Raw genomic sequence first — 14,528 nt, forward strand, 5'->3', positions numbered from 1 at the left:
ATATGTGTTACGACCCATGGTTCTACCGTTCATTCGATCCCTGAGAAACCCTACATTTCCACAGGATATTGCACGACCGCATGTACGTGCCTTTCTGGATGCAGTAAATGTTCGACTGCTGCCCTGGCCAGCACATTCTCCAGATCTCTCACCAATTGAAAACGTCTGGTCAATGGTGGCCGAACTGGCTCGTCACAATACACCAGTCACTACTCTTGATGAACTTTGGTATCGTGTTGAAGCTGCATGGGCAGCTATACCTGTACACGCCATCCAAGCTCTGTTTGACTTAATGCCCAGGCGTATCAAGGCTGTTATTACGGCCAGAGGTGGTTGTTCTGGGTACTGATTTCTCAGGATCTATGCACCCAAATTGCGTGAAAATGTAATCACATGTCAGTTCTAGTATAGTATATTTTTCCAATGAATACCCGTTTATCATCTGCATTTCTTCTTGGTGTAGCAATTTTAATGGCCAGTAGTGTACTTGCCCAAGCCTCTAATATCCTGTAGATAGGCTTTCCCGAAATTTGGTAATGGAAGAAATTTGTATTACTATATTTTTCCACGAAAGGAAGGAGAAGGAGGCGATTTGTCTCGTTATTCACTTGCGCTAATGTCCTAGCCATAGGCGGCCGCGGAGGGGGGGGGGGGGGGGGAGGGGTCGCAAGAGCAGACGCTTGCCCTCTAGGTGGTATTTTGGGAACAGAATTCTAAAAGAGGCTGTGCACGGCTACAGTTTATTTTAGGTGATAATCGAGCGAAATTTCCCGAGTTTTGTGATATAAAACACGACAATTTTAACGTCTTGTTCCCTCTTACATAAATTTCTGCGCACGCCCATACGTCTGACATATACAGTATGAGTATTAATAAAACCGACAAACTGCAGTGATGGATTCCTGGCTGGAAATTGCGGAGAAAAGGTCCTCCGAACATGTGTCCGGAAATGGACGACGTGTGTGCAACGACAGTAAATCGTCCCAGATCACAGTACAGAGCTGCATCGCATCCACGTCACATTGACGATTTAACGTGTGCCGTAGCGTTACGAAATGATTATCCTTGTGTGTCGTGCCAAACAAATAAGCATATATGTAGTGCGAGAGCTGTTTGAGGAAAAGACAGTTTGTTCGCCCCACCCCCACATCGTAGCTCTCTCCGATGCTATCTACGTGTTGGGCTTCGGTAAACGGAATTTGCTTTATCCCCTCTCCACAACTCCACCCCCCCCCCCCCTAAATCCTTGGTCAGGATGTCGTGAACAGGCTATAAGTACTTCAGTTAAGAAGGAATAGACATTTCTAAAGGTGGTAATCACAGAACTTGTACAGAGAAGTATAGGTGTAAGAAATGCAACTGCGAAAAAATTGCGGGTTCCAGAAGAAAAACTTCAATCGATCGACGAAAGAAGGAAACATAGACGTTGTCATGAAAAGAATGTTATAAGCCATTTAGAAACAAAGTCAATATGAATCACAGGAATAATGTGAAGAAATCGAAAAGTAGAATGTCGTCTGAAGGAGGCATTAAGAATGGACCTGTCAATCGATACCCGTAGAGCAAGAAATTTACGTTTATTTGGAGGACATAGGAGCTCCAAGAATAGAGTTTGACAGAGTTTTGGAAGACTTGTGACTAAACAAGACAGAGATAGATAACATAACAGAAGCGAAATTTCTGAAATCAATGGGGAAGTGGCAACCAAACGATGATCCAAGCTTAGTTTGTAGATTCTATGAGACTGGAGACATGCCCTCGGACTTTCCAAGTAATACTATCCAACCAGACACGAAGTAGCAAGGGCACATAAGTGCGAGAAGAATTGCATAATCAGCTTGGAAGCTCATGCACCAACGTTATTCACAATAATAATATGCAGAGGAATTGGAGAAAAATTGAGTATTTGATAGATGACAATAACTTTGGCTGTAGGAAATGAAAAGGCATCAGAGAGGCAGTTTAGACGTTGCAGTTCGCAATGAAAGTAAGACTTACAAAAAATCAAGACTTATTCCTAGAATCCGTCTACATACATGTTTAAGATCCTCAGAAACGTAGCTGCACAACATAAGAAAACAGGGGTAATATTCTGTACAAAAGAAGATAAGATTAGCTGATGACATTGCGGTTCTCTGTGAAAGTGTGGAATTACACGATCTGTTGAATGGAATGAAGAGGCTTACGAGCATAGAATATGGGTTGTGAGGAAATCAGAGAGAAACTCGTGGCAGGCCGCATCAAACCAGTAATAAGACTGATGACTAAAAAAAAGAAAGGATCCTGTACATCGAGGAAGGAATGAAGGAAATGAAAGAACGATTCAGATGACATTGTTGTTCTCCGTGGAAGTGAGGAGTTATTACAGGACCAGGTGAATGAAATGAAGAGGCTTATGAGCGTAGAATCTGGGTTGTGAGGAAGCCAAATAAAGGTGAAAGTATTAAGGTTCTGCAAAAATGAGATTAGCGACAAACTTAACTTCAAATTTGGGGACCATATCGTAGAAGTAAAGGAATTCTACAGTTGGGAAGCAGAATAACGTATGACGGATGAAGCAAAGAACACATGAAAAGCAGACTAGCACAAGCAAAGAGAGCAGCAGTCGTCACTAAAGGAGACCGCAAGTGTCAGACGTAGGCTGTAACTTCAGAAAGACATTCCTGAGAATGTATGTCTGGACATCTGGAGTACAGTATTGCATGGGAGTGCATGTGGACCATGGGAAGACCGGAATACTGAGAGACTATCGTACAGTAATCGAGTACACGGTGGTCCATTGATAGTGAGCGGACCAAATATCTCACGAAGTAAGCGTCAAACGGACAAACTACAAAGAACGAAACTTGTCTAGCTTGAAGGGGGAAACCAGATGGCTCTATGGTTGGCCCACTAGATGGCGCTGCCATAGGTCAAACGGATATCAACTGCGCTTTTTTTTTAATAGGAACCCCCATTTTTTATTACATATTCGTGTAGTACGTAAAGAAATATGAATGTTTTAGTTGCAACACTTTTTCCGCTTTTTGATAGATGGCGCTGTAATAGTCACAAACATATGGCTCACAATTTAGACGAACAATTGGAAACAGGGAGGTTTTTTTAATTAAAATACAGAACGTAGGTACGTTTGAACATTTCATTTCGCTTGTTCCAATGTGATACATGTACCTTTGTGAATTTATCATTTCTAAGAACGCGTGGTACCTGTAAATACCACATTAATGTAATAAATGCTCAAAATGATGTCCGTCAACCTCAATGCATTTGGCAATACGTGTAACGACATTCCTCTCAACAGCAAGTTGTCTACCTTCCATAATGTTCGCACATGCATTGACAATGCGCTGACGCATGTTGTCAAGCGTTGTCGGTGGATCACGATAGCAAATATCCTTCAACTTTCCTCACAGAAAGAAATCCGGGGACGTCAGATCCTGTGAACGTGCGGGCCATGGCATGGTGCTTCGACGACCAACCCACCTGCCATGAAATATGCTATTCAATACCGCATCCACCGCACGCGAGCTATGTGCCTTCCATCCATCATGTTGGAAGTATATCGCCATTCTGCCATGCAGTGAAACATCTTGTAGTAGCATCGGTAGAACATTACGTAGGAAGTCAGCATACATTGCACCATTTCGATTGCCATCGATAAAATGGAGGCCAGTTATCCTTCCTCCCATAATGCCGCACCATATATTAACCCGACAAAGTAACCGATGTTCCACTTGTCGCGACCATCGTGGATTTTCCGTTGCCCAATAGTGCATATTATGCCGGTTTGCGTTACCGCTGTTGGTGAATGACGCTTCGTCGCTAAATAGAAGGCGTGCAAAAAATCTATCATCGTCCCGTAATTTATCTTGTACGCAGTGGCAGAACTGTACACGACGTTCAAAGTCGTCGGCATGCAATTCCTGCTGCATAGAAATATGGTGCGGGTGCAATCGATGTTGATGTAGTATTCTCATCACCGACGTTCTTGAGATTCCCGATTCTCTGCTACTGATGTGCGGATTAGCCATGACAGCAGCTAAAACACCTACTTGGGCATCATCATTTGTTGCAGGTCGTGGCTGATGTTTCACATGTGGTTGAACACTTCCTGTTTCCTTAAATAATGCAACTATCCGGTGAACGGTCCGGACACACCGGGCAGCATACATAGCACACGCCCTTGAGCATTTTGATCACAATAGCCATACATCAAGACGATATCGACCTTTTCCGCAATTGGTAAACGGTCTATTTTAACACCGGTAATCTATCACGAAGCAAATACCGTCCGCAGTGACGGAATGTTACGTGATACCACGTACTTATACGTTTGTGACTATTACAGCGCCATGTATCACAAAGCGAAAAAAGTAGTCCAATTGAAACATTCCTATTTCTTTTCGTACTACATGAATATGTAATAAAAAATGGGGGTTCCTATTAAAAAGAAAACGCAGTTGATATTCGTTTGACCTATGGCAGCGCCATCTAGTGGGCCAACCTTAGAGCCATCTGGTTTCCCCCTTCAAGCTAGACAAGTTTCGTTCTTTGTAGTTTATCCGTTTGACACTTATTTTGTGAGATATTTGGCCCGGTCACGATCAATCGCTACACCGAGAAAAATGCACAGTGTTACAGCGCCTGAAAATAAACTAATATGTTGAAGAGGAACAGTTTACTGTTCAGATAAAGCAGGGAGACAGATTCGTGTCACAGCAACAGTTCAGTGAACGATTGTGGGTGGCAGGCCCCATAACGGAGAGATGGTCGCAGCAGTCGTGCAACGACAACTGTGCACCGACGTAAAACAGACGTGAATGGGTGCCGGGCTGTTTGTTGCAGATCGCTGGCGCGTGTCGTTCTCCGGTGCTCACGTTTTCTGCCCCACAGTGCGGAAGGACGTCGCCACATCCAGCGAGAAACGTCGGGGAAAAAACCACTGCAATCTTTCCTGGAAAAGGAAACACCTATAGCTGCACCGTTTTGGTCTGCGAATTTCCTGCAAAGGACTCTCTAGCTCCGTTTCTCTATATGAAAACCTTATAGGTCCACAACGTCTGAGTCCATTTTCTAAGGATCCACGCTTGCGTGCTATCTATGATTTGTAATGTAAGTCTTTCACAGTAATATTAGCAAAACAGACCTGTGGAATGTTGTCCGCATAGCACTCCATTGTCTGGTTGTTAAACAGCACAAGACGAGATAAAACTCTATTGAAGTTAGACGTGGAAAAGAAATTACTGCACAGTTTGTTACACATGTAAATTGATTATGTTATGGGAAAGAAAATAAACTCTTCTACTTTAGCGTGAAAAGGCTTACTGTCACGTATCGCTGTGTGATTTTAAATCAGCGTTGTCACGATTAAGCGTTAATTAATTGTGCTGTTACATTTTTTTCTGGAAGTGGAAAGTATTCGAATTCTCGCCGGAAGGGAGTGGGTCCAGACAGATCAGCGGTCCTGTAAGGTCGGTCGAAGGCTTTCTATGGTGTCTCAAGAGCACGGAACGAGCATTTCTAGGGTGGCAGCCAGTTTTGACGAAACAAGTTCTGTTTGCTGCAATGCTTATTGTGGACAGGTCCTCGCGCTAATCCGATTGCCACAGGCACGGTACCGCCAGCTGCCACAGATTTCCCCCGAGTGTACTTGAGGGTGACATTTGTCTTTCTATCCACACACTAAAGAAGAACCACCTGCGAGAGCATCCCTCGAGTGAGAAAGTTCGTTGCTTCCCTCCAAAATTACGGACTCTTCAATCAAAACTAACACTGCTGGCACCAGATGGGGTGACCAATAGAGACAGATTGTTTGAAAATAGTACCAGCGTCATGACTCGTAATGATCCTGTTTTGGAAGGTTTGACTGGGAGGTGTTTGTTGCTTTCCTCTGTTTTTATGTAGAAGAGGGAACATATTTGTTCATCATATTGGCAGCAGCATTCAGTCTCCCCTACAAGTGAAGCTTGAGAACTATGCGGCGTCTGGAGAGAACTTTGATTGGAGAGGATTCGCTTCCTGGCTCTTGTCTGATGCTGTCTGGTGCCCTGTCACCGTAACTCATTTAGCTATGCATTCTCAAAAGACAGTTACCTCTCTCAAATATTTGTCTCTTTTAGCTTGCATTTTTGAGGAGTCTAGATGTTAAAGTCTTACTTATTTCTGCGTCCTGCAGTCTTCCAATTAAAAGCGAGTCCCTCGGAGTTTAGAGTTCAAAAATGGTTCTGAGCACTATGGGACTTAACTTCTGAGATCCTCAGTCCCCTAGAACTTCAAACTACTTAAACCTAACTAACCTAAAGACGTCACACACATCCATGCCCGAGGCAGGATTCGAACCTGCGACCGTAGCGGTCGCGCGGTTCCAGACTGTAGCGCCTAGAACCGCTCGTCCACTCCGGCCGGCGGAGTTTAGAGTCACTTGATTTTAGTTTTCTACCACTTTCAGAAAATTTTTCTGTATTATTCATTGTCATTTCTTCACATGATTAGTTTAAAACCAAGTTTTATATTCTCTATCTGGATTATATTGTGATGTCGTACAATGCCCCAATGGTTACTGCAGCTTTAAATGATAAATTTAACCACCTGCTTTTCTAGGATGTTTGCTTCAGTGTGGCGATCTTCTGTTGTTTGCAGTAGCAAAGCACCATTTTTAGAGGTATAAAAGATGGATGTGCTAAGCAGAAGCTATTCACCATTCATTTCAATTGCGTCACGTGTCCCAAGTAGGAACAGTTTTTCATACTTCACACTAAATCAGCTAATTGCATGCCAGTGCACTACTTCTTTACGAAACGAGACAGGTAATTTTCAAACTATTTCGCCAAACAAGATGTGCGCAAATAAGGTACACCTATTTCGTTTGCAGAGAGTTGAAAAACACTGAAAATATGCTGACACTGACTGGTGCCCTCTCACCGTACTTGAAGAAAGTAAGCTTTGCTCAGGCAGCAGATGACAAAACCAAATTTCCTCTTTGGTTAAACTTAGTGGTAATTTATTATTGTTTTACTCCTCAAGGGATTTCTGTCATTTGGCCATTTTCAAGTAGTACATATAACTTATACATTTTTCATCTATGTGACAGGTCAGCTCTGCATCTCATGCAGGTATCTCACAAAAGGAATATTTTTGTGTGTCTGTTTGACTGAAAACAGCTTAACGACCCGTAAAGCAAGCATAGTATCCAAACAGACACCACTGCGCAACTCTTGGTTCATGACAGACTATTTTCGTACCCTGTTGCATGAGGCGAAGTGCGCACTTCAAATGCTTAGACGGTATAGGATTAATCATCTTGTGGTGCAGATTAGGATTATATTGCATTTGGTTCTGGAAAATGCCAAGAGGGTAGGAACTTGTAGAGTAATTAAAGAATAATAAATTACGACAAAGTGCAGCAGAGGTGGAAATGATTTTGTCATTTGCTGAATCTGTGACGGCTGCGAGACCCAGCGTGAGTAAAAATTTTCATACTACAGTATATCTGGACCAATGTCCCAGTCAGCTGTTTTGCACCAAATTATCCTGTCTTTGTAAGGTGTCAGGCAAATCCAACACCTTCCATGAAAACCCTGACATGATAAACAAATCCAGTAGTATGTCACATAGCTCCGAATAAATCGTGACATTAAATTAACCAAAGTAATACGAGCAACGAGTGAGCAAATGGAATACCACAGACTAACACAAGAATGCCTAAATGCATGTCGTACCTTCCCACCGTGAGACCGACGCAGTTCCGAGGGGAGAAACGAGAACAGACGCCGAGAGCAGAACCGTGTTAAGCTAGAAGGCCCTACGATAAGGGACGGACTGGACACCCACGTCGCCAGCCTACCTCTAAGACTACCACCCGCACGTTTTAGCCTGAGACTTTTTCACGTCTCTGTTACGTCAAGGACCACCCCACCCCCCCAGCCCATGTTAAAAGCTAGAGCCCTCCAGAAAAACAGTATAGATCTTACGATAACACAAAAAGGGCCACTACCACCCGCAAATTTTAGCGTGAGACTTTTTCGCGTGTCTGTTACACTAGGACCACCCGCCAGCCCATGTTAAAAGCTAGAGCCCTCCAGAAGAACAGTATAGATCTCACGATAACGCTAAAAGGACCACACCAGCTGCAGGTTTTAGCGTGAGACTTTTTCGCGTCTCTGCTACGTTGCAAACTTTAAAAACTTTGGCTCACCACGAAAAGTATTACGTTTCTCATTGGATGGACAGAATTTTTGTAGGCGGAGCTTAAGGTTAACATTGAGACCCTGATTGGACAGATGAAAACACAGCCAGATAGTTTTTTTTAAACCAACTTCGGTAAATTGTAGTAAGGAGAAGTTAGAAAACAGTTGCTTCCGAGATGGCGAGGTGAGCGGAGCTGTGCTGCCCGCCGCTGCCCTGACGCTGCCTAAACACCGACAAGGTAATGAACGCACGCGATGCCGCATTTTTGAGCGCATAAGGCTTTTATTCAGAACTGCAGAAGACTCATCTTTTACACCCCCTTTTTGTGTAATACTAGTGTCGATCGTTAATTGAAACTCATGGTGTTCACATTTGCCACTTGAAGTAAAAATCTGAAACGCGATAATTTCTCTGTTATATAATTATTGAGAAGCCACATCAGCCACTGTAATTTACGACAAGTTAGATAAGTAATTAAAGATAATTGAGGGTCACTATAGACAATTTTGATAGTTTTCTCTTTTGTGAAACTTAAATTAAACCTAGATTATAGATGTGATATGGCATAGGTCATCCTTCGATCCATTGTAGAACTTGGAAACCCACTCAGGGAATATTCGTTCACATTTTTGTTGAACGCAGTTGGTTTTTACCATCCTGTATTGAAACATTTCCTTTTATCAATAGTGCAATTTATAAACAATGTTTTGTGAGTAGAATAAAATTTCCAATGGTAAACGTAACTGCTTTTTCGACGTTATTTTACCAGCTAACTACAAATAGGAAAACCTTGAACCCCTTCCACTAAATTTAGTTAGTATTAAGATTCTTTTACAGGGAGTGCAGTGGAGCTGACGCTGAGATCATTAAGAATTTGGTTATATCATCGCTAGTCTCACTGAACTCTTCTGAATTCTACATGTCGTGTGGTCTGGTGTCTCCTTACCAGCAACAGGTCCCAGGTTCAAACTAGTTAATTCCCTAAAAAACACGATCAGAGCGTCGTTGCGCGAAAGTGGTAGGGAGACACGATATAGAACAAACCGACACCGCCAAGAATGTTTAGATCTTTGAATCCTGACATGTAATTTTTTAAAAAACGGTACGAGGGAACCATTAAAAACTGTAGTAACGTGGATCTACTTATCGAGAACTTGTTACGTTCAATTACACAAATTAAAGCATACAGTACTCTTAACAGAAAATATTACATTACGGAATAAGCATTTACCCACCCTCGATGAGGTATCTACGACACAAAACCGCGTTGAGAACCTTACATGATTTTAGTTCTGGATACACTTGATTCAATGATAACTACTTGTGTAAGCTCCTGAAGGTGTCAGCGTGCTGCCGAAACACGTCGTTACTTGGTAACAAAAATGCAGAAAGCACTGCACTGATGGCTTTCGCCACGGTAAAGGTCACGAGGGGACAGCTGTACCAGATGGTGCCATTAGGCGTGGATGGACGTTTATCTGTGACGTCACGCTCGCTTACGTCAGACTGAGCTCTGAAATCAATCTGCGGGGTCGCTAGAGCCACGTATTGATTGCCTCGCTCCTGTTGCGCGCAGTCGTGGGGGTCTTCCTAGGTCCGGGCAGCGGCGGAGACGTGCTAGCCTGCAAACCCGGTGACCTCACCCTGCAAAAACTGACGGCTGTCCCCAAGTGAGAGAGCGAAGACAAATGTTTCAGCCTCTTGATAGAGAACCTTCTTCCCGATGTTTCAAAGAATAGCTGACTATGTTAGCAGTAGCTCGTCAAATGTTTTGGAAGCAACTACAGAACTTATTCAGATGGATCGAACAGAGCGGTGATATTTATTTCTAGTTTGACGTTTGTCTGATCGATTAATAAATGATAATTGTCTTAATCTTTCTACATCAGTCTTTTTTTTAAGTCGACTGTGATGGGTTCTGTGACCATAACAAACCGATATTCAAATTTAAGTCGTACATAAATCGCAATATTGCGCAATCATTTCATTACTCTAAGAAACCTCTAGAACAAATGTTTACCGCTATTTTTTCCGTGTCAAGCTGATCTGAGACGCTTCAAAAACACCGGTTGCAGTATCACTTATTGTTGAATTCTCTGATGGCTTCGCTAGCAACTCTACATAGAAATGGAAGCAGGCCCTTATTTAAAGAAGCGTTGCATATGCAAATGACGCACTCACAAGAATATGCACAATAAATGAAACGTGGGGCACCCTCCGAAAGAAATCATATACTTACAGTACACTTACTATATCTCACACTGATCCAGAGAACGGCTTATGTAGCATGGGATGTGTAATGAAGTCAGCTATAGAGCTAGAATTATGTCGACATACGACTGATGTAGGTCAAGAAAAGGAAATTCGTAATCTTACTTAGCCTTCGCAATAAAGAAAAAGGAAATTTCTGCTGAAGCAGCAAACATGGATTTTACATTAGTGATATGCTTCCAGATGATCTGTTTTCTTACTAAACAAACTGATACAAAACATATCAACATTGGTCTTCACGGTTTATCTGATATTAGAATGCAAGCAAACAGCAGCACGCATTTTCTTTCAAACTTCGATGGAATTTCATAAGTTCCGGACAAAAGATAATTGTAATGCAACACATTGCCTTGCACAGCAGATTAAACACCACTGTGAGTAGTTTGGTTTCGGAAAGATCGACGTTGTTCTTCTTATTGTGATAAAGATGAGGATCTGATGGTACCTACTGGGTAAAAGGAGAAGGGCGGTGTTGAAACGATATTTCGCCTGCCATATTGTTGCCAGTTCGAGACCTCGCGTCTTATTTGCGCGCAGGACAAGTCACGGTAACCATCTGGACCAAGCAAATCTGTTACTGCTTTCTGGCTAAGAATCTGCAAGCGAAACTTCCTGGCCGATTAAAACTGTGTGCCAGATCGAGACTCGAACTCGGGACCTTTGCTTTTCGCGGGCAAGTGCTAGGTTCGCAGGAGAGCTTCTGTAAAGTTTTGAAGGTAGGAGACGAGATACAGGAAGAAGTAAAGCTGTGAGGACGGAGCGTGAGTCGTGATTGGGTTGCTCAGATGGTAGAGCACTTGCCCGCGAAAGGCAAAGTTCCCGAGTTCGAGTCTCTGTCCGGCACACAGTTTTAATCTGCCAGGAAGTTTCATATCAGCGCACACTCCGCTGCAGAGTGAAAATCTCATTCTGGAATGTGCAAGTGATTTCTCAGCGACCAAACTTACCAGTACCTTAGCGACTATTGTGTAATATAAACATCCAAGGATGGCTAGTGTAATTCAATGGGTGTAGAGCGTAATTTGAAATGAATTTTTTTTGGCTGTGCATGGTTAGACACACATGTAAAAATAAGCCATGCTCGGCACATACATCGTGAATGGTTCAAGATATGGAAACGAGGTTTTCGGCAAGTGGTTGTAAGCAAAGAGATGCGTATTTTTTGTTAATTGGGCAGTACTCTTAAAGCTTGTATCAAACGAGATATTGAAGTAAGTACATTTCTTTTAAATGGAACCATGTATTTTTTCTACCGCATTTGATAGGCTTAGAAAAGATGCAGACTAACGCTTGCTATTACTCGCATTGAAACTTTCCACAAAAATAGTGCTAACCTGGGAAAGACTGCTCTGGCGTGAACGCCGCGGTATCAACTAATTCCCACTAAAGCTGCTGACTTCAACATGAGTACGTACACATACCTGAAATAGTTTTCCCAAGTCCCTTCTGATACGTTAGGACTTATCATTCAGTTCCACTTAGAGCGATCGTAGCTGGTTCTTTACCTAGGTCATATAAGGTGGGACCAAAAGCAAATCTTAGCAGCATGGGTCTATCCTGCTGCTGCATATAATGATGGAGTCTTTGCATGAGAAGCACACTTGGTGAACGCTCCATCACAATAATCGATTCCGGGCTTGTTGTATCTCAACTTTAGCACATCTGTCGGATACATCTGCAAAAAGTTGCAGCTCCAACATTAAAAAGCGTTGTATCCTTGTAGTCGCATGTTCTTTCGAAAGAGTATATTGTTCCATTTTGAAAAGAAAAAATGGTTACTTAACTATTTAGGTTGACATACGAGTATTACCCATTCAACAAAATTACCCATCACTGCATGGCCGAGCGGTTCTAGGCGCTACAGTCTGGAACCGCGCTGATGCTACGGTCGCAGGTTCGAATCCAGCCTCGGTCATGCGTGTGATGTCTTAGGTTACTTAGGCTTAAGGAGTTCTAAGTTCTATGGGACTGATGACCTCAGAAGTTAAGTCCCATAGTGCTCAGAGCCATTTGAACCAACCCATCACTGGGTCCATTATTTGCTGAATACCACGTTTCGATTTTTTAATCCGTTCGTGAAATAAAACGTGTTCAAGTTCTAGGTGATTCACACTGTACGTGGACCTGCTGTGCCATGTGTTGAATCAAGCATGGAAGAAAAAATGCATTTCTTGTTACAGTCTACTTCGGCAAACCCACACCAGCTACCCTCGAATGTTTAATTTGCACAATAGATGCTAAGGTAGTGACGAAACTAATCTTCCGTTTTGGTTGCTGGGAAATCGCTTCTAACTTTTCAGCCAGTGATAAGTAACAGCATTATTATCCCTGGTTGGCTACCAAGAGTTAAGAGGGGTAGGACGTCAAACGGGACGACTTTGAGCAAAAGAGGCACCAAAGGACACTTTAATTTCCACTGTCTATACTTTTACAGGCAAATTCGTATAACTTTGCCAGCATGATCAGTAAGGATTCAGAATTCACACTCATAGCAGTGGAAGTTCAAAAACATAACAAACTAATTTTTTTTACTTGTGAAATTTCATCATTTTTTTCACTACTATTGGCTGCATTTTATGTTCTTTACGGACACTTTTCTTCATAAGTAAGACAGATTCTTCGATGAATTTTGCGCTACTTGTTAAACACAAACTCCTTAATGCAAGACTCTAGAATTTTCAAAATGCGTTAAAAACTGTGGTAAAAATTCAGATAATTAACTATAAAATTTGAGTATTTTCTAAACATGAAGTTCAAAATGTAACAGCTCATTCATTTTTTCATAAATTAAGTAAATTCTATAGTTTAACACACTTCTAAGTATGATTTGCACACAGTGAAAAATTCATCGAAGAATGTCTCATACTTACGGAGAAAAGTGTACATATAGCGACAAATGTAGCCAATAGTAAGTGAAAAAATGATGAAATTTCGCTTGTAAAAAAAATATTATTTTGTTATGTTTTTGTACTTGCGCTGCTATGAGTGTGAATCCTGTATCCTTCCTGGTCATAATGACAAGTTTTATAAATTTGTTTGTAAAAGTATAGACAGAGGAAATTAAAATGTCCTGTGTTACGTCTCCTGTTCCAAGCCGGCCCGTTCGACATCCTACCCCCCCCTTAACCAGCCAAGTCTGAGATCTCGAAATTTAGGTGGCTCGCCCTGTATTGGTCAAGAGAGTGGAGAAAATGCTAGTGTGTCAGTTCTGCGTCCCACGCGGCTGAAGTGCGTGTAGGTTGGGGGACGGCTGGCACTAAGGTGCGGGCCTCACCTTGGCCGGCCGCAAGCCCAGCAGGCGGTCCAGCTCGTCGTAGAACTGGTCCCGCGGGTTGCGGTCCTCGCAGGCGCCCAGCCACGGCGCAGAGATGCACAGCGCCACCGCCAGCCACAGCCCAGGGCGCGCCATCTTGTCGCTCGATATAGACGCTGCTCTCGACTGCTCCACACCCTGCTGCGGCGAAGGCGCGACTGGGGCGTCGTCGCCGCCCGGCGCCGGTCGCCGCGCACACACTATCGATCTGCCACGCCTGCCAACTTAGCGCAGCTGTGATTGTGCCGCCGCTTAACACATTTCCGCCCTTGAATCCGAACCTATGCAAGAGTGGCGTTGTCCGTATGTTATGTTTCAACTCAGCATCTATAAGTTTTGTACTGAAAGAGTGCTGACAGTCCAATTACCGTTGGTAGACCTAGCGCCATTAGAAAGCTCTAAGTTGGCTCTTGCACAAGCAATGTGAACTTCTTTTCGTACTTACAAGAGAGTTTTTTTTTCCTTATTGAATTTCGATTCCCCCCGAAGGGGTCGGGCTGGCAGCAGCTTAGTATGCTGCTCTTCAGCCTACAGACTTTTTTAAAAAAGGAGAGGATAATATATAACAAAAAAAAAAACAGGTGACAAAATCGGAGACAAAGGTTAACATGGCGAAAAAAATCGTGGAACTTAAAAAAACAAAGGGACAATGATGCTAATAAAATACATATGAAGCAGACAGGTAAACTAATAGACACACAATTAAAAAACATGGCGCCAGTCTGGTTTCTGTTCGCAAAAGACATAAAATTCGCAG

The 14,528-nt window shown here is 42.8% G+C and overlaps 1 protein-coding gene across 2 annotated transcripts in view; it reads right to left on the bottom strand.

Annotated features, from left to right (window-relative positions):
• LOC126271872 (peptidyl-alpha-hydroxyglycine alpha-amidating lyase 2-like) overlaps nucleotides 1-13,929 on the bottom strand; it is a 166,110-nt gene extending 152,181 nt beyond the window's left edge. The window contains exon 1 of one of the 2 annotated variants that reach the window (XM_049974219.1): nucleotides 13,733-13,929. In XM_049974219.1, the coding sequence (XP_049830176.1) occupies nucleotides 13,733-13,867 (135 nt within the window). In that variant the 5' untranslated portion in view covers nucleotides 13,868-13,929. The remainder of the gene's footprint in view (nucleotides 1-13,732) is intronic. The other variant, XM_049974218.1, reaches the window with a different exon arrangement.
• Between the last annotated feature and the right edge of the window lie 599 nt (nucleotides 13,930-14,528).

This window comes from Schistocerca gregaria, chromosome 5, assembly GCF_023897955.1.
Source record: "Schistocerca gregaria isolate iqSchGreg1 chromosome 5, iqSchGreg1.2, whole genome shotgun sequence".
In the NCBI taxonomy this organism is placed as follows: Eukaryota; Metazoa; Arthropoda; class Insecta; order Orthoptera; family Acrididae; genus Schistocerca; species Schistocerca gregaria.